We start from the raw sequence: 25,766 nt of genomic DNA on the forward strand, positions 1-25,766 counted from the left end.
GTATTTAAATTTAAAATACACAACTGAAACCGACGGTTAACATATTAGTTTATGCAAGTGCTTTGTCAGTGAAGGTCTAAGTGTAATAACAATAAAGCAGTGAAGTAAGCGAAAATGTCGTTCCCTCGTGCCAAAATTCAACGATTTAATGACACAACAAGTGAGTTACGTTTTTATAAAATTACCAATTTTTTTTTACTATTTTTGGAATTTACCCCATTTTGTTCACTTTTCTTTTTTTTTGGAAACTTATGAATGTGGTGCTGGTCAGAGCTGTGGAATTATGATCATCCACTTACCTTGGATAAGTTAATGGAACACAGAGGCGGGCACAAAGATCATTTTATGAAGCATACTGCAAGGCAATGGTTGAATGGATTTTGTTAAGTCGCTAGAAGTTTCAAGTTAAATTTCCAGACCTCTGGTGACTTGCAGTACTTTGAGGTTAATTTTCACTTAGTGAAAATCCATACTGTTAATACTATAGACAGAAATAGACCACCAAATTGTACCATAATTACTGATCTATGTAAAATAAAAAAGATGGCATCCCTGTGCTTAACTAATTGAACACTATGCCATGCAGATATATGGGCGTGGGGGTTGGTTGTAAAAATCATATATTCTTGACCCCAGCACTAGCTGGAGGTGAGTGGTCAGCTTCATGCCCCAGCTGCTTTACCCTGGGGGAAAGAGTCCCAGGTACCTACTGGATAGGAGGCTGGGTGGACCTTAGAATTAGTTCAGGCAATGTGTAGAGGAAGACAATCTTCCCTCTACCAGGACTCAAACTGTGACCCCTTGGCTGTCCAACCAGTAACCAGTCAATATACAGACTGCTATCCTGGCTCATTATCAATCTCTGTCCACACTGAAATATGTAAAAGAAAGTAAATATTGTAAGTTCTTCCTAGAATTACTTTAACTTTAGATAATAATATCTGACTGCAGAATTATCATACAACTATTTTTTTGATTTGTTTCATTCTGGTCTATCACACTAATAATATTATGAAAAAGTTAAATAGTTCCGTCCTATGTGACCGGTTAAGATTTTTTTTCTTATTTCAATTATTCATGCCCTTACATGTTTCGTTCTTCAGAGATCTACTTCAGAGGGACACCTTTACATCTATACAGTTAGAAGCCACACTGGACAGAACATACAACTATTGCTTATTCAGCACTATGCCATGGCTTTCACCATATTTGAAACTGATGATTTTCAATTTTTACAAATGTCTAGAATGACCGAGATTATACATTCACCAGAGGTGTATGGTGAACAATTCATTTGCTTTGTGAACTTAACACTGTGCGCAACATGTTTAAAGGCAGAAATAATTATTGAAATCATTAGTTTGAAAGCTGGAAGGGAGTTGGATAGTACGAATATCGAAGACTGACTGATGCTGATTGGTTCTTGCCAAGTGATATTTTTTATGGCAAGTAGTATCCATCTGGAACCTTGTTCGAATCACAAAACAACAAATCTAAAGAATTTAAACTAAATTAACAAAAATAATGCTTGTTGAAAATTCAGTAATGTAAGCTGAACCTAAATTACCTGCTGAAATATGCTTATCTTGTCTGATAAAGAAGGGGTGCAGGAGCACCAGTGGCAGAAATAGAAGTTTGTGTATGAATTGCCTAGCATTAAAGGAAATCAATGTATGGTTTAATAGCTGCTTTTGCAAGTTGTTAGTAACTTACATTCTACTTACAGGTTGTGTACCACCACCAGGAAGCTATGATCCAAAGTTTGATGCGAAGGTTAAGGGGGCAGTCATTGAGAAGAGTGAGAGATTTGTCGAACCAAAATGCACCCCAGTGAGCAGTATCTCAGTTGAGAGTCCAGCAAACTTGTCTCTGACTAGCAGCAGTAGCAAGACAGCAAGTGTCAATTGCTTACCTGTGTTTCGAACTGTAAGTACTGATTAAATATATTTTGATGAGTACGATCTTTGGGGATATAACGCCCATGTAGTCTGTTGAAGGTTGCTTGGCTTATTTGACCTGAAAATGGAGATGATATGTTCCTCCTAAATGTCAGTTGACTTTCAGTGGACTACATGGCATTATATATCAGAAGATTGTACTCTTCATACCCACCACTGTGAGAACCTTAAATCCTACATAAATATATTGTTAGTAGCTTTGTTTTTCACTGTTTTCCCTCAAGGAGAAAAGGTTAACTTATGAGATGATCACACAAAGAGAGAGAAAGTGCACATTCATGCGGATTTGGGTTGGGGGTGCATAGGCATATATGCACATGTCTGAGTTCCCTACTACAATTTCTGAACCATCTGGCTGGTTTTTATGAATGTTGATATCAGTCTTGAGCTGCTTAATTTCTTACAATTAGTACTGACATGGTGCATACACACGCTTGTGAGGTTGGAGTCACACTGAACCACTTAGTACAGAGCCCTAGAATAATGTGGTATAAATAAATCTTAAAAAAATGTGCAACATTTATTTAGTTGTGGAGTAAAGGGACACCATGTTAGGTGGGTCCCTTGTCATCACAGCATGGTGTGTCCTCAGGCTGCAGATGGAGGAGATGGCCTCCAAATATGAAGGGTAGCTGAAAATGTACTGAATAAGCAGTTGCAGACAGCCAATAAGGTACGGCTCTCCAGTTTGGGGGTTTGGCACGGGGCTAACAGCTCCTCACCATAAAAAATAAACTTATAAGAGGTTAAACAGTTCTGTCCAATGGGACTAGTAAAGATTTTTCTTATTTCAATGCTTCATCCCTTACATGTTTTGGTCTTTACAGACCATCCTCAAAGGGACATCAATCCAATCAGAAGCCACTATTACAGTATGTGTATCCCTCTGAGGATCATCTGTAAAGACTGAAACATGTAAAGGGTGAAGGAGTGAAATAAGAAAAATCTTTACTAGTCACATTGGATGGAACTGTTTAACCTCTTATGATATTGTTAGTGTGACGGACCAGAATGAAACAAATCAAAAATAAACTTGTTACAAAATGTCACGAAGAGCCTTAGACCTGGATGGATTCACGGGAGAGAAGAAATACTCTTTATGACACAAACACAAGGAAAACAAAATTTACTATTCAATCTACACTTGATGGATTTGTAGTTTTTTTTACTTCTGCTGTGATGATGGGGGTCAAACAGACATGTGGGTCGGTTCCTTGTATTTCCTGTATGTGGTGTTGGGCTCAAACTGCAAGACCTTCGCTTCATTCCAACATATTTTGTGGCCTTCCTTGTATGCATGTTGGGCTAATTCTGATTCTTCAAGCAAACCCTGTTTCAGACATATTTGTGCTCCTTATTGCATACTTCTAAAGGTCTGCTTGTTTCACCAATGTAACATCTGCCACAATTACATCTGAAGCTGTACACACACTGCTTCATCTGCTGGGCATCTCTAACCGGTCCAGTTTTCATCAATGTCCCACGGACATTGAAAATGGTTCTGAGATTGAAAGGGTTTCTGATGCATCTGAAGTTCTCAGAAGTACCCTTAACATATGGCATGATGACAGTGCCCTTGTATATTGTCTGACGAAGGACGATTTCTTGTCTATGGATTCATTACACAGTCAACGAATTCTTTTGGATATTCATTGAGCATCAGATCATGTCTTGTGCTTTTAATTTCATTGTTGAAATCCTTCTGGTTTTGACACAAGACCTTGCTCAGTTGACCAAACTCTGAATGACTCCCCTTTTTATGTGACAGGATGGTATTTTTAGATAAAGAGAGGATGATGAATAATATCCAGAAACATAATATTTGCACTAATGTGCCATCATCACAAACTTTTAGATCTTATTTACATTTTTTCTGTTTTTCTTTATGATATGTTATCTCCCAATAGATTTACATCATCAGCATAGAACAGCAGCTGATGTGTCCCATTTAATTTCAGCCCTGTTGGTTTTCCTGGACCTACCTAATGGCATATCCTAAAGTAAGGTTGAAAAGCAATGCCAATGAAGCCTCCCCTAATTTTAATCCATTTTTAAAAGGAAACATACAGACAACTGTTTACCTATACAGATTTTACTGTATGTTTCTTTTAACGATTTTAATGAGCCTCACTAGTTTCATGGGTACCCCAAACTATGAGATATTGTACAATACTTCCCTCAAAACTGAATCACAGGTTTTCTTGGAGTCTACGAATAGCTGATGTACTGTCTCATTGTACTTCCATTTTTACCCCATTATGTGATTACAAAAAAATCTAACTGGTAGTTCATCTGTTATGTTGAAACCTACAATGATGGTCCCCAGTAATTTTGTCTTCACATGGGCTTAACCTTGGGGGAAGGATATTAGATAACGTTTTGGATGAAACTGGTAACAATGATATTCCTTGATAATTACTACAGTTATACCATCCTTCTTGTAAATTGGTTCAATAATAGAGTCTTTCCACTGATAAGGCTGTTCTTTATTCCAAATGGGAATAATATGTATATAGATCTAAGACTGTAATGTTCACCTCCTGCTTGAATCAGTTCTGCCAGAATTTGATCATTACCTGGTAATTTATACTTTTTCAATTTTGCACTAGCAGTTTCAACCCTGAAAGAATTAGGCTCACACACTAATGTCTCTGCTGTAGGTATTTCTATCTGCTTAACATAATTGACCCTCTGTTCATTCAATACCTGAGAGAAGTAATTCTACCACTATTTCAAAATACTGTAAGAATCTGCAAGCAGATCACCATTTTCCTCCTCTACTAAGTTACGTATAGGTTGGTAACTCCTCTTAAATTAATTTATTCCGCTACACAAGTCTCTGTTGTTCTTGTTCTAACTTTCTGTTGAAAACTCATTAATTCTGTCTTTCAGATATTCCCTCTTCTTATTCCTGAAATGCCTGCTAGCTTTATGTCTTATATTGTTTGGATTATCCCCATATATTTTGCTTGGATTATGTAACCATTGCATTTTGGTTTGTTTCCTTTAGCACTCAGAATTACTGGGGTTTTGGACAATGGACAAAGTCCGAAAATCTAGTAATTCCGAGTATTATACACCACTGTAAAAACCCTTTAGAATCTACTTGTTGCCTTTGATCTAGTAATTTTGAACATCTTTCGCAAAACTATGGCTTATGCTTCTTCAGTTCATAATAACCTACAATCTCTTTGGCTTAAATTTTGATTGTATTATTTATTTACTCACTGCCAGTCTCTTGCTAACTTTGGCCACCACCACTGTCTCAGTCTACTCCCCTGACAGATCAAATATCAGGTACACTTGAATGTCATTTTCTCTCGGTCCAAACGTGTCATCTGGTTGTGGTTCTTTTCATTAGGAGAAGTCCAAGTAAATTTGTAAATATTACAATGGGGGTACATGGTAACTTCTGACAGTCAGATTTTCTCATCAACAGAATGAATAAATACTCAATCACAGATAATAACAAAAATAAGGAAGAAACTACAATTAGAATAATACTAGATAATAACAACTACCCACATAATATTATACAACAAAAACATAACCCCCCCCCAAAAAAAAACAAAAACAAATGAGAAATAAAATTGGCCACCTTGACTTTTTTCGGGCCAGAGACTAGAATGCAAAATTATTCAAGAATGCTGAAATTGGAATATCACATAGAACTAAGAATAATACAAAACATTTATTATGAATAAAAGAAAACAACAAGGTATAAGCTAAGCAGAGTATATCGATTACAATGTGCAGATTGTCCATGGAAATACATAGGACAAACAAGATGAACATTTAAAACTAGTTTCAAAGAACATATAAGAGATATAAAGAATAACGGACAAAACTCCAAATTCACCCAACATATATTAGCGACTACACATGAATATGAAACAATGGGGAAAGCAATGAAAATCTTACATATAGAAAAGAAGGGTCAGGTGTTAGACACCTATGAGAGATTTCACATGTATGAAATCAGTAAGTGCAACATACAATTGAATGATAATTTTGCCGAGATATATAATTACATATATGATGTAATAATAGCTGCCTACCAAAGTACATGAGATGAAGAACAACAACCAGAGTAACCCATCCCACCACATCTACACACATAATGCATACCACTAGACCAGTTACAAACTGACTTTTAACGGAACTGGACATTGAAATGTGGAAAATAAAATAACCCATAAAATAGTAAGTAGACAATGTAGCTGGAGTACAACTGACCAATGTTTCAGCCATTATATTCAGCCAGAAAGGAATAATGGTAAATGTTTACTATATTCTACATATTAAATATTTACAGAAAAGAAAAGACTGAAAATAATAGTGTACAACATCACACCGACTGATTCCAAACAACACAGCTGCTTTATGTGTGAATTAAATAGAAATAACTAAGTCACAACCAAAACAATGCCTGTAAATTACCACATAATATAACATCGATATTGCAATGATAAACATTAATATGTAATAATATATGAGACATCTAAACACAGCATAGTAATATCTTAAGTCTACAATAAGTGTATGTCATAATTTTAAACTGTGGGGACATCCCACATAGCACGCTGTTTCCACCGGTCTTTTAGACAACACTCACTCCTTAGTGAATATCGCATTGCCGGACGTCTCGTTCATATTTATACCAGCACGCACTGCAAATTCCTGCTCCTCATTTTCGCTAGCCAATCAGCGCTCTGCAAATTGTTGCTCCTCAATTGCAAGTTTCGCTCCGCCCACCGAGCATTGTATAAAAGGCAGAGCACAACGCTCGCAAGTCAGTCAGTTAACAGTCAGTTCTCAAGCAGTCTACGATCAGCAGCCTTCAAGCATTCAGCACACTTCGTCGCCAGCGCTCGGTCTATGGAGGCATTGGCGCTTCGCTGCGCCAGGCATGACTGCCATGGCTGTCCGGCGGTTGCACCCGACTCACTGGGCAACTAGGCCGCCTCGATTCGCCGGTAGTCATGTCCGACACACTGGGCAACTGGCGTAGCTACCGCCTCTCTGCTCCAGCGACCGCGCTCGATGACCAGACTTTCACCAGCAGCTGCCGTGCTGCGATCAAGCAACCTCCACCATCTGCCGCACTGCGGCCAGTCCACACACCGCAACCAACATTCCTTCCTACCGGGGTGCACTGTGCTACTTCACCGGTCAAGCATCTCGGCAACCAATGGTCCTTTTCAGGACCTACAACTGTTCCGAAGAAGTGGGTTGTCATTGAAGTAACGACACAGACAAAAACCCCACAAAACTTTTGTAATTTATTATTATATTATTTATATTTTATATGACTGTATGAATATCTGTAAACATCAATTAACATAAAGTCTGTATTCTAGTTAAAAGGATATATAGGAGCAGTAGTGGCTTTAATTTTGACAAAATGCTGAAAATCTGATGCATTAGTAATAATTGTAATACTGACATATATATCCATACAGAACACAATTCAGTGGTTTAAGAATTACTTATTACTGTATATCTGCCTGATGTTGGCTTTTCATAAGCCAAAACATGTAGCAAGATATCATTGAAATCAATAAACTTGTTATACACAGTTAATGTGAATAAGATTTTGAGAAATGTGTTGTGACGGATAAACACACAATTAGTCAGATTTTTCGATGTGGCAACTTTATTACCCTGACTCCATTATCATTACTAATTTCGTGTAAACTCTCATTCTCAGTTGTTGGTTTGGAAATGTCTTCCCTGCCTACTTTGGCATTGAAATCTTCTAACATAATTTTCATATGGTATTTAAGGAATTTATTGAATATACATTCTAGTTCTACATATGTCCTTCATATCATCAATTTTATCCTCTGTAGAGACATGAACATTCAGAGCAATGATATCACACCTGTGACCTCTTCGAATTTTGTACGACATACTATCACTAATGAACTCTACCCTCTCAATTGCTATGATTCCTTTATGTACAAAGAAACCTGTACCCAATTCATGATTTTCATCCCCCTTTCTGTAAAAAAAAGTGCATTTATCTGATGGTTTGGTGCCACCCCTGTCCCATCTGACCTCTTGTACTCCTACTAAATCTAATTTATATTCTGATATTTCTTTTGCAACTGTTGTGAGCTAATCTTTCCTGTATAGGCTCCTTATATTCAGTGTTCCAAATCTCACATCCATTCTATTTAGCTTAGGTCATTTATCCAAAGAATCCATCCATGTCTGAGGCCCCGTGTAACATTTCATAAGAAATTAATTTTTTATGGTGAGGAGTTGCAAGCCCCACCAACCCCCAAGCTGGAGGACCATCCCGTGACAGCTATCTGTGACTGCTTATTTAGTACATTCACAGCTACCCTCAAATTCAATGCATGAAAATGGCCATACAGTTTTCTTCAAAATTTTTATATCCAGCTTTGAATTCAGCAAATCATAATTAATTTAAAAAGTTTTTCTGTTACCTTAATCTTGCTGATGGTGGTGTTAATTTATGATTGTTGCTAGCCTTACTATTTAGACTAATATTTAGACTAATAAGGTTGTTTCTAATACTTCTTGTTGCATAATTTATGTTGTTGATGTTGTTAATGAAGGGTTTTCTTTTGTAGCCCCAACTGCCCAGAAGAATAGCAAAACATGGGAGCTCAGCTCCTCAAGCTAAAATGAAACTAAAGTTCGAAGCATCACAGAAGAATGGAAGTTCAATGAAAGAAGTAAACATGGAGCTGTATGAAGCTCTGCTTGTCGACCGTGATAACAAAGATGCAACAATTCGTGATAATGAAGTTCACATTGATGAACTCTATGAACAGATCAGGAAGCTTGAAAAAGAATTAGGTCAGTTGCAGTCAGAGAAAGATGAGTTAAGTGAGAGACTTAAAATAGGATTTCAGGGAACAGACAGTGGAACATCGGGGAACGTTGAACTTGAGAGCAGTGAATTGATTCATGTGAAACAGGAGTTAGAAAAGACATCTTCTGATTTGCTTGAAGTCAAGGAGAAATGTTTAGTGTTAGAAAATACAGTTTGTGAGACTAGGACATTGCTGGCAACTGTGGAACAAGACAAACAGAATTTGTTGTTGAAAGTTAATCAGCTTAAAGTTAATGAAGAGGAATCAAGGTGCAGGTATGAAGCTGACATCAAAGAGTTGGATACCTTCTGTAAGAAGCTTGTGGATGAGATGGCAGGTATGAAGGCTGCAGAGGATAAGAAGGAGGAGGACTTTGAGGAGGATGTTAAGAAGCTGAAAGAAGAACTGTCAAGTCTCAATAGTGCAAACTCTGATCTGGATAGCAAACTGAGCCAGAAGCAGCAGATGATCCTGATGCTTCAGAGTGAGCTGTCATCTGCTGAACTGGAGCTTGAAGAATGCAAATCAGAGAATGAGAAGATGGTTGCTGAGTTCCGACTTGAGAAGACTGCCATGACAGAAAAACATGGATGTGATATGGAGAAAATGAGAAACCTTATCAAAGAGTTGGAGAGACTTCTTTCTGAGGAACGTGAGGAGCGAATGCAGGAAATCCAAACCTTGGAAGAGAATTTGCTGAATGGCTCTGTTGTGCGAGATAATCTGGAGACAGTTATTGCTGACAAACAGTCAGCCTTTTTAGCTCTGAATGATAAGTATCTTGCATTGGAAGCTGAATTTGAGAGATCTTGCATGGAACAGAAGCTCGTGACTGAGGCTCATAGGCTCGAAATGGATGACATGGAACGTAAATATGAGGAAGAATTAATTGAATTGAGGCAGAAAGAGAAAGAGGCAGAAAAGAGAATAAATTCCTTGACTGATGACTATCATGCCTTGCAAGGTAAGTTTGAGAAATCTTGCATGGAACAGAAACTTATGGCAGAGGCTCACAGGCGTGAATTTGATGACATACATCATAATTATGAAGAACAATTGAATGAACTGAGGGGAGAAAAGAGAGAGGCAGAAAAGAAAATAGAATCGCTGGCTGATACTTATCGTACCTTAGAGGATGAATTTGAGAAATTTTCTATGGAACAGAAGCTTGTGGCAGAGGCTCATAAGCGTGAACTGGATGACATGCAACATAAATATGAGGAGGAATTAAACGAATTGATTGGGAAAGAGAGAGAGGCAGAAAAGAAAACAGAATCTCTGATTGATAAGTATCATGATTTGGAAGCCAAGTTTGAGAAATCCTGCATGGAACAGAAACTCATGACAGAGGCTCATAGATTCGAAATTGACGACATAAATAATAAACATAACAGAGAACTGAATGAGTTGATGGTGGAAAAGAAAGAGGCAGAACTGAGAGTACAAGCCTTGACTGAGAGATACCATACACTAGAAACAGAGTTTGAGAAATTCTGTATGGAACACAAACATATGACAGAATCTTACAGGCTTAAGATGGATGAAATAAACAATAAACATGAAGAAGAACTATACAAAATGGGAGAAGAAATTAAAGATAAGGAGAGTGAAATTGAAAAGAGAATAAAAGAAATAACAGAAATTTCTATGAAGGAAGTAGAAGAACGGGTCAAAGAAGTGAAAGCTGCAGCAGAAGTGAATCTTAAGGAAGTGAAAAATACTGCAGAGAAGAGAATAAAAGAGTTTGAAGTGGAAGCCACAGGAAGGATAACTGACTGTGAGACAAGGGTGGAAGTGAAATTGAAAGAAGCGGAGCTTGAAATGCATCTATACATAGAGAAAGCAATGAAAGCGGAAGAGGATCTGCGACGGATGACACACCATCGTGATGAATTGAGAATCTCAAATATCGAGAACCAACTGACAATTGTTGACATGCAGGACAAAATTGATACTCTTGTTACAGAACTGAATAGTGCTAGAGAATCTTACGAAACAGATATTGCCCAAGCACGAAATGAATACAATATAATGAAGAAACAGTGCAAGAAATTAAAAATCGGAATAAGTAACTTCCGAGCCTCACTCGAAGCTCTCCAGATGAGGCTGTTGGAGAGTGAACAATATGCAGAGCAATTGACGAATACCACCCAACAATTTGATGCTCAGAAGAGAGCTCTTGAGGAACAAGTGAAAGTATTAACTCAGGAGCTAGAAGCCAGGAAACAGAGCATGAGTGAACTTGAAAGAGATACTGTTCAACAGATAGAAGAGACCCGTAGAGATCTCATCTGCAAGTTGGAAGAATTTAAAGTAAAGGCAGATAGAAACATTGCTGCAAAAGAGGAGGAGATTCTAGAACACAGGCATAAAAGTGAGGAACTCTCAGCAAGAATATTTGAGTTAACTGAAACATTGTCTGCTGTAGAAGAAACAAATTCTGAACATGAGCATGAAATAGAGGCACTTACTGAGAAGCTAGATCATCAGCGTGATTGTGCCAAGATTGCAACACAGCAGATAACAACTTTGGAAGCTTCTAATGCCATCTACCAGCATCAGGTCCAAACACTGACTGCTGAATTGGAATATCAAAAGGATTTCTCACAGAAAGCATCCAGTCATATTACAGCACTTGCTGCTGCAAAGGCAAACCTGGAGAAAGCAATCTGCGACCTTACTTCAGAAGTTGTGGCTGAAAGAGAGGTGTTGAAGCTTAATAGTGAGATTGAAGAACTTCCCACTCCCATGAAGTACAACATAGAGACACATTCTGATGTTCTGTCATCATTGAAAGAAAACCTATATCAGTACAAGGAAGAAATAAAATGTGCAATTCAGAAGCTGAAAAGTGATATAAAAACACAAGAATTTGATATCGAACAAAAAAATATTGATTTGTGTAGAAAGAAGTGTGAAATAAAAAGCGCTGCAGACAGGATTGCAGAGATGATGTCTGAGAATATGAAGAAAAATGAGAAGATTGTTGAGCACAATAAAAAAATCGAAGAATTATGCTCAGAAATAGGGGAACTAAAAACATCTTTGCAAGAGAACTCAGTTTCTGAACTGAAGTTGAAATTAGCAGAGAAGGAAGCACATTGTCAGAGGTAATTAAAGATCCTTTTTCTATGAATTTTGATGACATAATATGTTATGTATAATTTAGTGCTCTATTATCCAGATACCACATGCACCATAAAGTAAAGCTATCCCTGTAACAGGCCGTGGAGGCCCATAGGGTTGTGAGATGTTGAGGTTCCCAAATTTTCTAGACAATCGGTTCATAGATGGCGGCAAGGTTGTTAGCCTTACGCACCCACTGCCTTCACCCCCAAGAATATTCCAAGAACATTACTGGTACTCATTTCTGTTAGAGGCTGAGTCGACCCCAGGGCCATAGTGCGGCCAGAAGGATTAGGTCAATTGGAAATAATCCAATGACCTCATCGGGACTTGAACCCCGACCTTCTGGCTTATAGCATAGTGCCTCGACCAACTATGCTACCGCATGCCCCCACCACATGCACCATATTTTTAAGAAAATAAAAGTAGAACAAAATATGTGAATTGATGGAAGCATTCAAGTGTACATGTCAAACATAAATATATTAATACCTATTATCTTTAAATCAAAATATTGTCACATTTTTGAGTGACTATACATGGGGTTTGGATTGAGACTGGCTGGCAAAGCCAGCAGCATATGCAAAAGACAGACCTGTCCTCTTGTCAGAGAAGGCGCCCCACAAAACAAGACCGTAACTGTAAAACGGTAATAATTAATATCTGGTCATGAGCCCCAGATGGGGCTTGATACCAAGACTTACTTACAGAATGATTGACCATCAGTCGCAATGTGACTTTGACTTTGACTTGAGAAGGCAAAAGTATAAGAGGCTTAAACTTGGTGGTGGTCAAGCATACAACCTTTCAAGTGACTAGACTGCCGTTGTAGCGAAAGCTACTAGAAATAGGGCATAATCTGCTGTACTCAGCTGGACTGACAGAGGCCCTGTATATATTTTATTACATTTATTGACCTGTTTAACATGTAAAATGTAAATATCCTTTACATCATGACAAAAGACAGATCCGCCCTCTCGTCAGAGAAGGCGCCCCACAAAAACAAGACCAAAACTGTCAAACGGTAATTAATATCTGGTCATAAGCCCCAGACTTGGTTCGACACAAAGACTGACTGACTGACTGACCATCAGTCGCAATGTGACTTTGACTTTGACGAGAAAGCAGTTCAGGAGATTTGTAGTTAAAGAGTTAGTTGCAAGAATGTGGCTGCTAAGAAAAGACTGTGTGTAATATTTGGAGGGTGTAATTCAGTGAGGCTCTTGTAGTTCCTGTGTTTTAATTGCATTACCAGGAGACAACTAGTGTGTATGTAACAGTGAATTATGAAGTGTAGGAATACTGATAGCACTATAATTGTGTGTAATTACTGGTAGTGTGTAGAAAACGTAAATAACCCATTCATCCAATTCAGAACTCGTGTTATTAGTCACTAATGCACGGGACAGTATTATATATATTGATTCCTTGTAAAATGTTGCGACATTTAATTTGTCACACTGTTATTTTCTTGGGACATTGTACATTGTCCAAGGTATATTTGATGAAATTTGAGGGGATAGCTCTACTACTGTCTTCTGATGACTGAGTTTTATTATACTAACAGATCTTTTGTCCTGGATATCATTAGTAACCTTAAATCTGCAAAAAGAAATAAAGTACAGGGTGATTTTTAAAAATGAGAAACCAATGGTGTGCATAGACTTGAAAGGATTCTGATTTTATTTATTTTATTGAAAGGATTGCGATTTTATTCTTTCCTCCCACTGATGGAACTGGTTGTTGGTTGTTCATAGGTTGTTTCTACAGATCAAGGTTTGTCCAGTGATTGAGACTAGCTCTTTCTAAGGGGCCCAACTGAGTAGGTTAAACCTTCCCTATCCACCTGAAGACGGAGACAGATCCAGTCTCCGAAACGTCGTGGGGTTTTTTTTTTTTTGTTTTTTGTCTTTTATATATCGGACGATGGGTGAAGTCCAAAATAAGCCAAAAGAAGTACAATGGTGTGCATGTTAAGCAAATTGTGTATTAGAGTGTTGGGTCATTTTGGCAAAACTCAATATGCTCAGCATGGTGATTTTTTTTAAAGTGTTTTGTTTACAGTACCTCTTGTTGTAGGAAGTTTTGAAAGTCTGCACCAGCATGTTGCATACATAACGAAGCATGATGAAGCATGTTTGTAGACATTACAGTGTTGTGGGTGAAATGTTGGCAGTAATATTTAATATGTTACTTTTCTGTTCATCCAGATTGCATGGGGTTTTATAGGTATTTTCTTAATGTAACCTCCGCAGGAAAACTCTGGTGGTGGGTGACAAATCCAGTGAATGTGGGGGGCATAGTCCTTTCAAGATGATTCAATCTCCAAACACAGAGAGCTTGTGAACAGTCACCTGTGCTGTGTGATATGTTTCACTATCTTGTTGGAACCAAGCTTTGCTAATTTCCTCTTCAGAATGATGTCTGAAGGATTCATGGACTACGCCAATATAGCAGTCCAAATTAATTGTGTTCTCAAAGATAATGAGCTCAAAAATCCTATAGTGAGACACTGTAATCCTGATGGGGTGGAGTGGAGTTTTGTGAGCTGTATGGGGATTTTTCTTAAGCCATATATTAGTATTCTGAGAGTTCACATAACCTGCAAGTTGGACCCATGCCTCATCTGAGAAAATGGTCATACCTAATATGAAAAGGTCCTACACCTTTGCAAGCAACCACGCACTGTAATGAAATCATTTTTTGCAGTCTGGTGGAAACAGTATGCTGCTTTGCAGCAACTACTGTATGACATTCCAGTTTGCTGTGCAAGTTACCATAATGACTTGTGTGGACTTGCACTCAGTCTCTCAATAAACTCTGCTGAACGGCTCTCTTTAACAATCGACTGGTAACCACATTTTGGGATATTCACAATTCCTGTCTGCCGAAACACTTTCACACTTCCATATCACAGATTTGGCTGGCACTGGACATCCAAATAAATGAATGTAATCACTGTGGGTTGTTTTAAGCAATTCTGTTTTGAGGGAGTACAACACAAAGAATAGACTTCTCTGCACTGAATGCAGTATTGTTTACTGGGTTTCATCAAAATGGCCCTAGCCTGTAATACATGACATTATTAACTTTTCTAACACTGGGTTCTCATTTAAAACAAAAGTGACTCTGTATATCTCGTTATCGTGATAAACTGTGACCTGCAGGTGGAAGCAGAACCAGCTTCAGCAACTTTGTATATACATGGATGGCTCACACAGTGCAGTGGTTATTATACTTGCATACTGGGCTTTTGAAAGGTCCTGGGTTCAGTCTCAAGCATGCCACTGACCTTAGAATGAAAAGAAAAAGAATAACAACTCTGTCAGAACAATGACAACCCATCACCCAGAGATGGGAGTAGATTGAACTACAGAAATGTGGGTAGGGTAGAACGTAGAGACAGTATCTTCCTGTGGAATGTTGGTACCTACTTTCCTGACTACAACACAGTGTCATAAAGTGAGACGCTGCGATATAAACCCTATAAAGTTTGTTGTTTGTCACTGATGGTAGTTTCATGAACTAACTTATTGTCAATTGTATGGTAACGGTAAAGATGTGCCTGTGCTTAACGAATTAAGCATTACTCCATGAAGGCATACGGGCGAGTGGATGTATAGATCCATATTTTCTTGACCTATGCACTAGCTGGAGGTGAGTAGTCAGCTTCACACCCCAGCCGCTTTATCCCCCCCCTCCCCATCGTGAAAAGAGTCCCCAGTACCCATTTGATAGGCAGTCACGTGGACCCCAGAGCCAGTCTGGATGACTTCGAGAAGAGAAAATTCTTGACCCTACCAGGACTTGAACGCCAACTCCTCAGTTATCCAGCCCATAGCCAGTCACTACACTGACTACGTTACCCCGGCTCAGTAAAATTAAATGTTCCCTTCTGTGCATAATGTAGTAGAACTGTAAGTTCCTAGTGTGAAAGCATCACAACATAATGCATATTTGTGTGGAAAAGCTTTTAATTAGTAAGAAATATTCAATAAGCAGTTGGTTTTCCTTTCAGTTTACTGGATAAAGCAAAAGATTGGGAGGAACGCTGCAAGGAGATGGAGTTGCTCATTGGTCCATTCAGGGAGCAGCTAGAAGCATTTGATGCAGAGCGACAAGCATTAGAACTGCAAAAGGAAGCTGCGGAGGGTGAAATGAGGGAATTAGGCCTTCGTTATGCTGAAATCCTAGGACATCAGAACCACAAACAGAAAATCAAACATGTGACTAAACTCAAGGAGCAGATATATGAACTCAAAAAGGTTGGTTCATGCTGTGTTGCTAAAACTGAGTATCATTTATGGAATCTGCAGCGTTAGGTACCCATCACATGGGCAAGTGAAGAAGAATTGATTAATATACAGTATGTATGTTTTTAGGTATAGATGAATATGATACTTGGTTCTTAATGTGGTTATGTAATAAAATTGCTAGTGTTTAATCCTGTTGAATCCCTGCTCTATAATTAACCTGTTGGCTGCTTGCTTGATGTTTAATACTGCTGAGCAGTAATTCAGTGATGTTCAATAATCTGAATGTTATGAGACATCATTGCCTTTGTTACTTCCTACTCAGCATACCACAACAACAAAGATTTTGCATGCAGCACCCTGGAAACTTTTACCATCTTTAGTAACGTTTTTACATGGCTATTCCCAAGCCGGTGAAATCCCAGTTTCTATTTTGACACTACTAATCTAGCATGGCTCTCTTTCAGTAAGCTGCCAACAATTTGGTTAATGACTGTGCTAATTAATGATGTCTCACTTTTCCTGCAAACCTTCAGTACTTCCTCACCTCTCTTTCTCTTCACAATGTGTGGGGATAGGAATACAATTCTGGAAAGATGAGACAGGATGCTTAAAGTTACACTACATTTTAATTACATATTTACAGATTTGCCTATGCCCCACACTACTGTTCAAGTTTGTTTCACTGATCTGATCTTCACCTTTACTATTCCCTTCATTACTCTGGCTTTTCACACTCCCACTGGAATATGGTATTTTTAATTTTCATCCTCTTCTTCTAATCTAAACTGACCTTGTCTAGCAACATTCATTAAATTGACAAACAGCTCTTATCCATCTTCACCTGGAAACACTGGATATATATTAGTTTTCCAGCTCACACACTTGTCGATGCATAAGCTATGATCAAGCCCTTGGCTAGACTCAAGCGTTTCAGATTCATGGTTGCCGCTTGCTACAGCCGTTCTGCATCTCTGGTCAGCTCCCGTGATTGGATTCTTTTGGTGACCTGACTGAACGGAACTGAACTGTCTGTTGTAATCACTCCTGGTTTCAACCATGGGTTGGTTCCTCATGGTGATTCAGCTGCTCATTTTCCACATTACTGGCTAGCGTGGTCAGTGTTCTGTGTTTGCAGAATATGCTAAGGGCAGCTTAGGTCTTCCTAGTTCATCCAGCTCTTTCCCTTTTTGGGTGGTACAGTCTACTGCTGTGGGTTTACCTACCTGAAAAACTTAAAATCTGTAATCTGATATACACTTAACACAGCTTCAAGGGACTCCCTTCTTTATCTAACCTTCTAGTCTGTCACAACATATTACACCATATCTCTTATGTTATATTTTAGCGTCCTGTTGCACTGATTTAAGTCCATGATTTATTTAAACCGTCTTGCAGTGCATACATTCATCTATCTCCTTCTCTCACTTGCACTCTGGTGCGAGTGAGAGAAGGAGATAGATGAGTGTATGCACTGCAAGACGGTTTAAATAAATCATGGACCATATCTCTTATTGACTGATTTAGACATAGCATCCAACTGTGTTAAGTAGTGTAATCAGTGAAGTTTTTTAATGCTTGGGGGAAGAGATTTATTGTTCAAGGTGTGCCCTGTTTTTCTTCACTTTCCCCTTGCACCCCAAAGCAATGGTAAGATTGTGGCATGTGCAATGCAGAATGTACTTCTAAATAGCCCTCCCTTTTCTTTAAGGAAAATGAGAAGCTTGAGAGTCAGGTGCGATCCCAGAAGAGAGTAATTGACAAGTTGAAGGATGAACAGCGTTCTACAGCAGCTCGGAAACCTGTTCTTCAGGTGCTCAATCCACCCAGCACAAAGGGCAAGGAAAATGTTGATCACAGTCCTGTTCGGAAATCCCCCGTCAGCAGCCCAAATGTGAAGTCACTTCGGAGATATCGTTGAGGTTCCTCATTATGCATATGATTGTATCAGATTTTTCCTGTGTGTAGCTGATTAAATGAGCATTATAATTGTTCATTTATTACCATATTATAAATAGTGAAGGTTTAGACTGAACTGTGTGTTACCTTTAAGTAGACTTTAATTTATTTTTGTGTATGCATTAGTTAATATCTTGCCTTATTCATAATGCATGTATGCAGAGGTAGACCTGGGAATTTTTGTGTCCAGGCCATGTTGAAACATCGGTGTTTCTCTCCCCCAGTTTATTGGACCTAGAAACAATACTCAGAAAGCTACTTTCATTAAATTTGTGTTTGTGGTTTCGGATACAAAGTTGAGTTTAAAATTTTTTAGGTAACCAGTCTAACAGAATTAGTCCTTTCTTCCACACTTGATGCATTTCATACAAATATTTATCCCCCCCAGTCGCACGCGTACACAGACATTTTCTGACTGACAACATGGCCTTGTATCTTAGCCCTTGGTAGCCGACTTTGTTACCCCACACTAGTTCCTCTTCTGCATATACAGCTTTAATGTCATGTCTGATTAAAGTAACATGTTTATCTAAATTCCATGTTCGCTTTTTTCTAAATAATACTTTTGTACATGTCCTATAGGATGATTTGTACTTAGGAGTATCTGCTTTAAGAAAACAAGATGTTTTGTGACCAACAGGTCACCACTTTGGCACTTCTTAACAAGTGTCATTTTCATATTATAGCATGACTGCTGCTTTAGAATACACTGTGAATGATACTGTGTTCCATGAATTTTTGATAATTTGTATTTTATTACATGATATAAATTCAAGCTTTTGCTTTATATTGTTTTAATATTGTTTCAATATTTTGTATGTTCTGTATGGAAGTGAATGGTGTTTGGATAAATATGGTACATGTGCAAAGATGTCTTGGATCAAGAAAAGAAAGCCTATAGTAATTTATTTTAATACGTAATTTATATTTTTATGGATTGCTCAAACCGGAATTTCTGTGTAGCAGCACCGACAATTTGACCATGAGCACATTTATCTTTTAATTCTATAAAAAAGACCTGTAAATTTCAGTCTTACAGCTTGCAGATGGCACTGCAGAAGAGTTGAAAAAGTTGCCTATTTTTGGTACTAATTTTTTTAAACTGTTTTGATTGTTTGAAAAGCAAGGATCCCAAATGATATTCCAATATCTGTAGTTATTTCCAAAGCACATATTTTAGTTCGTGTATCGAGAACACAGTAATTTGGCATAAGAAATTATACTAAAACAAATTAATTGTAAAGAATTTTTATGGCCATGTAATACACTTAAGATCATTGGGTTTCTGTACTTTAGCCATCATCATTGGGTTTGAGGTAATTCCAATTGCTTGGCCTCCAGCGACTGAGATTAGATCTTTGTAACATGACCAATTGATAGGTGCCTTCCAACCTTTTCATCTGAGGATGGAGACAGATCCAGTTTCTAAAATGTGTTCTGTTAGCAGACAATGGACAGAGTTCAGAAATCAAATATTCCTGCATATAGCAGAAATACTTAAAAAATGTGATAAGTGTCTAAATGGTCTTAAAATGACATCTGTATGTGACTCATAGGTTGAAAGTGTCTGCTCAAGATTATATACATGCTGATATAAAATGTGGCTTCAGTACCTGTTAGCTCAGGTTAATATTTTGGGTCTAACCCTTATGGAAGAGAATGATTAATTTCACTGCAATACAGAAAGAGTACAAAGGTCATGTCTTGAAAGTAAGCAAATCTTTGTTGTATTTGTAGCTCTTATATGCATGGGGTTTCTTATAGCTAACAGTATATACAGTTTTTATTTGCAGGTCTTCATGATCTCATTCTAATTTTTGTACATCTGAAATGTGGCACACAAAGAACTACTGTACAGGTCTGGTTTCTGAAACTCAGTGGGATGAGGTATGGGGACTTAGAAAAACAATTGCTTATGTGACCGGTTACAAGAGCCAATCAGCTACACATTGGATGTCCTTCCACTTTCCACATTACCTTCACTGAATTCCATCTGTGGTTTTAGAGCTGGGACCCAAATTGTAGGTATCAGTACAAACTTGATTTTTATATTTATATTGAAAGCCTTTATATTTGGGGGTCCCCCTTCCCAAGACTATTGTAGGATGTTCTATATAATCTGATTACTTCAGATTGATAGGTTTAATTGTTAACCATTACATTGTGTCAGAGAAATTTAATTTGTTCCTTGGTAACAGCTATATATGATTTTCAATGTTTCTCTTTGAGTCAGGGCTATTGTGTACATAATGCAGGTACTGAAGGTGTTGTGTTCAAAGTTATGGTGTTACCCTGGCAAGACTTCATATGAAGTTAAATAGAAAGATCTATGTTGGGAAATTTGTACCCACAAAGGGATCTTGCTCGTACAATTACTGACACTTAATGTGAAACAGTAACAACTTAAATGGTATAGTTTTTTATGCTGTCATTCTAATGGCATCACTGTAAAGACAATTGCTCAATTTTATATCCTGATGGTGGTTTTAAGAATTATTCTCCTTTAACATAAATATTTTGTAGTATCTGTGCTGTATTGTTCATCTGTAGTTTCTATAGCCTATTAATAACATTACAGAAAAGTTTAAATACTTCTGTTTGAGCAATACAGTCTCAACATTACTGTTTAAACCCGCATAATGACTTTTAATTGCTGAAAGTGGTTAGGTCGTTTTATTGTAGCCCATATTTTTTATTATTCTGTTGCAATTTAATGTTTGTGTCACACTGAAGAAGCAATGCTTCCTTTCCCTCTTAGGACCAATGATGTTTGCTTCTGTATGATTGGCGTATTGGTGTCCGGTTCCTTGCTGAACACATGAAATGTACATGTTGGAGCAATGCAGGAACACTGGTTGGTGTAAATGAAGAACCCTGTTCAAGGAAGTGAATTCCAACATTGCCCAGGCAACTGTTACATTGTACCCAGTGTTTCTGTTCAATTTGTTGTCCATCATGATAATTATAGTGTACCTGTATGCAATATCATATCCTTCATCTGACAATAAAGTGCCTCAGTATGTGAGAGGAACGTAGAGTGTTACAGTTAAATACCCCCTTTGTAACTGTAACCATGCTTTTGGACTAGTCACTTTCAATCTTTGCCCGTCCTAGCTTCCGCCTTCATTTTCCTTGGGGTTTTGGGCATGACATTGGATAGTAGGAGTTTGGCAAGAAGGTAGCTCAATTTTTTGCTGGTGAGTAAGTGAGTGAGTGAGTGAGAACTCAGGTGTAACATGTTGTGGTTCAAGTGAAGCCTGGTAGAAGGAATAATACAGGTATCAAAAACATTTGTTTTTCTTGACATTGGAACTTCAATTTGATACCTTTGGACAATGTATTGTATTACACACAAAATTTGAATCATAGTTTACTCACTAATAGCAGGTTCACATTTACTGTTAAAATTCCTTGATAATCGGACTGATGTCTCACAGAATCTAGACAGTGGTTGTGATAAGGAAGGGTAAGTTAATCTTTGTGGACCTGCTGCTTGCAGGAGCTTGCAACATCATTTCCATTCCCAGTTTGGAGGTCAATGCTGCAGACCTCCCAGTACTTGTGCTGCCATTGGTCTGCCCTCTCTCACTCAATCATGGAGCTGAGCCCTTCTTGAGAAGCTGCCAATTGTGCAGCTACTCAAGGACTTCCCACCATTTTATGGAACCTGAAGGTCCATTACTGTGTTCACAAGAGCCCTCAACCGGTCCCTATCCTGAGCCAGATCAATCCAATCCATTTTAATCTTGTCCACCCACATATGCCTTGGTCTTCCCAGTGGTCTCTTTCCTTCTGGCTCTTCCACAAATATCCTATATGCATTCCTCTTCTCTTCCATTCATGCTACATGCCCTGTCACCTCATCCTCCTTGAATTGATCATTCTAATTACACTTGGAGAAGAGTACAAGTTATGAAGCTATTATGTTTTTGGACAGCAGATGAGAAGACAAAAGGTTCTGGACTGAATGGTAGGAAGCATTACCCGAGTTCAATCTCCTCTTAATTTCCTCCTAAATCAGGTTTTGATTTGTTATCATTGTTCCCAAATATCTGAACTGTGCCACATTTTCAAAACATCTGTTACCTGTCTTTATGTCACGATTTTGCCCTGCATTTTGGTGATGAGACCCCAACATATACTTAGTTGAGTCTGTGTGTTTCTCTTTAAGGTATCTATCTTACCACCCAGCTGATTCACATCATCAGCATAGCCAACAACTGATGTGTCCCATTTAATTACAGTCCCACCTGGTTTTCCTGGACCTTCCTAATGGCATATTCTAAAGCAAAGTTGAAAAGCAGTGGGACTAAAGCATCTTGTTTTAGACCATTCTGGATATGAAAATTATCAGACAAATGTTTACCTATACAGACTTTACCACACGTTTCGTTTAAACACATTTTAATCAGCTTAAATACTTTCATGGGTATCCCAAACCCTTATCAGAATACTGTACAATACTTCCCTCCTAACTGAATCACAGGCTTTCTTGAAGTCTATGAATAGCTGATGTAGTGTCTCATTGTATTCCAATTTTTTCTTCAGTATTTGATGAATGCAAAAGATCTGATCATTAGTTGATCTGTTATGTCGAAACCCATGCTGATGATCCACAATAATTTCAGAGAGATGAATATTGGACAAAATTTTGTATATGAAGTTGATAGCAATGATATCCCATGATATTTATTACAGGTAGTTTTATTGCCCTTCTTGTGAACTGGTACAATAAGAGACTCATTTCACTGATCAGGCAATTTTTCCTTATTCAAAATAGACTTAATTAGCATGTGAATCTTAGAACATACTGTATTTACGCATGTATAGGCCACAGCACAATTTTCAGACAGAAATTATAGAAAAAATAATTTTCTTGGAATTTTATTTCAGGAGTAGAACACCCTGTATTAGTAATTATGAATGTATTTTTTTTTAAATGAAGTGTGATTTCGAATATAAGCCGCACCCCAGTTTTCCTCTTGAATTTTTGGCAAAAAATGTGCGGCCTATACATGTGTAAATACGGTAATATTTCACCTCCTGCTTGAATAAGTTCTGCCGGAAATTGATCACTACCTGGCGATTTATACTATTTCAACTTTGCAATAGCAATTTAAACCTCAGAAAGACTAGGATCAGGTACTAACAGCTCAGCTGTATGTATTTCTATCTGCCTAACATCACTGACCCTATGTACATTCAATAACTGAGAGAAGTAGTTCCTCTGCCTATTCAAAATGTCGTGGGAATCTGCAAGCAGATCACCATTCTTATCCTTCACTAAGTTATTGCTAGGCTGGTAACCCCTCTTGAAGTCTTTTATTCCTCCATAAAGGTCTATAATGTACTTGTTCTTACTGTTCATTGCAGTCTCATCAATTTTGTCTTTCAGATATTCCCTCTTTTTGTTCCTGAAATGCCTGCTGGTTTCACGTCTTATATTGTTCAGATTATCCCCGTTTATTTCACTTGGATCCTGTAACCAGTGAAATTTGGCTTGTTTTTTGGTCTAATAATTTTGAGTATCCTTCATCAAACCATGGCTTATGCTTCTTCAGTTCATAATAAGCTAGACTCTCTTTGGCAGAAATTTTGATATTCTCTCTAATAGTTTCCCAAGCTTTAACATCCACCTCAGTATCTAAGTTTTCCATAGCTGCGAACATATTTGAGATTTAAACACGATACTGCTCCTTACACTCTACCTCGTTTAACTTCTTGAGATTGAACCTCTTCATATGAACACTGTGCGTTTCTTTCCCTAACCTTTGCCACCACCAGGTAGTGGTCAGTATCATAATCTGCTGTCCTGAATGATGGGACATCCAGTATACTTGAATGCTGTCTTCTATCTATCAAAATAAATCAACAGATGTTACGTGTTATATGGCAGCTGACCATAATCCCAAGTCCCTGCTGATACATTAAATAGTGAATCATGTTACTTCATCTGTTGAAATGTGTGAAGTACACACTACAGCAGTGTATATCCATGTACAAGGGTTGTGTAGGAAAAGTAAGAAGATGATTCCAGCATAAGTTCCAGAATCCTACAATTCCATGTAGAAAACTATTTGTACAGCCATAGATAAGTCAAAACTGAGTCGTAATTGGACAAAAAAGAGCCAAATCAAAACTTAAAAGTGTGCTCACTAAGAAAGACGGTGGATGAATGGGATTGCTTTCATGTCGTTACAGGCTGGCTATGATATGGCAGTATGTTATATGCAGTGACAAGATCACGAGTTTTTCCTTCTTTTATGACAGAACTGCAAACTGTTAATTTTTATTTCTTATAAAAAATTTAACACCTCTCTCCCCACCACCCCAAATATTAAAAAAAATTGTAGAGGTGTATTGAATAACCTGACAGTACAAAATCTTCAATACACATGTTCTTGTAACCAACTCATCTCTGTCTCAGAAAATGCGTAATGTTGATTACATGGAGCCACAGAAGTACCTAGTTTTGTAGATCCTCCTGTTACTTGTCTCTTTCCTAGTTCCATATATTTTCCTTGGCACTTTAAATGCCTTTGAACAAGAGAATATTTGAACCTTAGGTTTTTAGAAAGGCAATATTAAAGGTATGGTAACTTTATGGTAAGTAAAGTAAAGTGAAGGCCCATAGGGTTGTGAGACGTTGAGGGTCTCACATTATCTAGACAATCAGCTGAAAGATGGCGGTAAGGTTGTCAGCCTTACTCGTCGGCCACGCTTTACACACCAGGAAAATTATTTAATTAATTCCTGGTACTCATTTCTGTTAGAGGCTGAGTGAACCCCAGGGCCATAGTGCAGCTGGAAGGAGTAGGTCAATTGAAAAAAATCAAGTGACCTCATTGGAACTTGAACCCGCGACCTTCTGGCTTGTAGCATAGTGCCTTAACTACTATGCTACCGCATATGGTAACTTTATGGTAACAAAACATTTCCTAAATTTGATGTACTCTCAGTGTTCGGATCATTTTGGTTTGTTTCCGTTCTTCTGAAGTACTTGAACTTTGGCACATTTTCAAAGAATTGTTAGGAAGGTTTTTTGATTCTATGCTGCATTCCGGTATGTTTTCATATTTTTATAATGCGTAATTTGTTTAAAAACTGAATAGTAATAATGACAGTATGTAAGGCATGAAATACGACAAAACTTATTATCAACATTGGCATGTAATTTATGAAATTTCTTGTGCAATGACATGTTTTGATAATGACTCGAGAATCTGTTAATGAGATGAATTGAGTTTCTTTACTCAAGTTTGATTTCTAGTTCTAAAAGTCTGTGACGATGGTACAGTAATACATTTATTGTGTTTCTGAACATTATCTGTTCTCCTGTTATTATTTAAAGCATTTCAGAGACTGGATTCTTTCTCCATCTTCAGGGGGAACCCATTCAGTTGGCCCCAATCGATAGAGCTAGTCCCTATCACCGGAGACATCTCTGAAACGTTGTGTGTTTTAAATAAAAACAGGACAATGGATAATGTCCAGAAACAGAATAACTGGATTGATTTCTAGGGTTTATATTCTCTGTTTCCTTGTCTATTTTCTTAACTTGAATTCACTCCTCACTCTAGAGGACATGGATATGTAACTAGCTGTGCGATATAAATATCTAC

At 37.8% G+C, this 25,766-nt stretch overlaps 1 protein-coding gene across 1 annotated transcript; it reads left to right on the forward strand.

Annotated features, from left to right (window-relative positions):
• Positions 1 to 13: 13 nt before the first annotated feature.
• On the forward strand, positions 14 to 20,959 carry LOC111862704 (hyaluronan mediated motility receptor). Its single transcript, XM_023848321.2, has 5 exons — positions 14 to 160; positions 1,727 to 1,926; positions 8,561 to 11,916; positions 15,951 to 16,197; positions 17,897 to 20,959. Exons 1-5 carry the CDS (start codon positions 115 to 117, stop codon positions 18,104 to 18,106), a joined length of 4,059 nt encoding a protein of 1,352 aa, XP_023704089.1. The 5' UTR covers positions 14 to 114; the 3' UTR covers positions 18,107 to 20,959.
• Positions 20,960 to 25,766: the final 4,807 nt, after the last annotated feature.

The sequence above is a fragment of the Cryptotermes secundus genome, unplaced genomic scaffold (assembly GCF_002891405.2).
Source record: "Cryptotermes secundus unplaced genomic scaffold, Csec_1.0 scaffold5, whole genome shotgun sequence".
NCBI classification, from domain to species: domain Eukaryota; kingdom Metazoa; phylum Arthropoda; class Insecta; order Blattodea; family Kalotermitidae; genus Cryptotermes; species Cryptotermes secundus.

Excerpts from the sequence above, each read along its gene's own strand:
- LOC111862704 (XM_023848321.2), top strand. The coding sequence starts at position 115 with ATGTCGTTCCCTCGTGCCAAAATTCAACGATTTAATGACACAACAA. Across the intron at positions 11,917-15,950 it reads AAGGAAGCACATTGTCAGAG|TTTACTGGATAAAGCAAAAG; the intron begins GTAATTAAAGAT and ends TTTTCCTTTCAG. Across the intron at positions 16,198-17,896 it reads AGATATATGAACTCAAAAAG|GAAAATGAGAAGCTTGAGAG; the intron begins GTTGGTTCATGC and ends CTTTTCTTTAAG.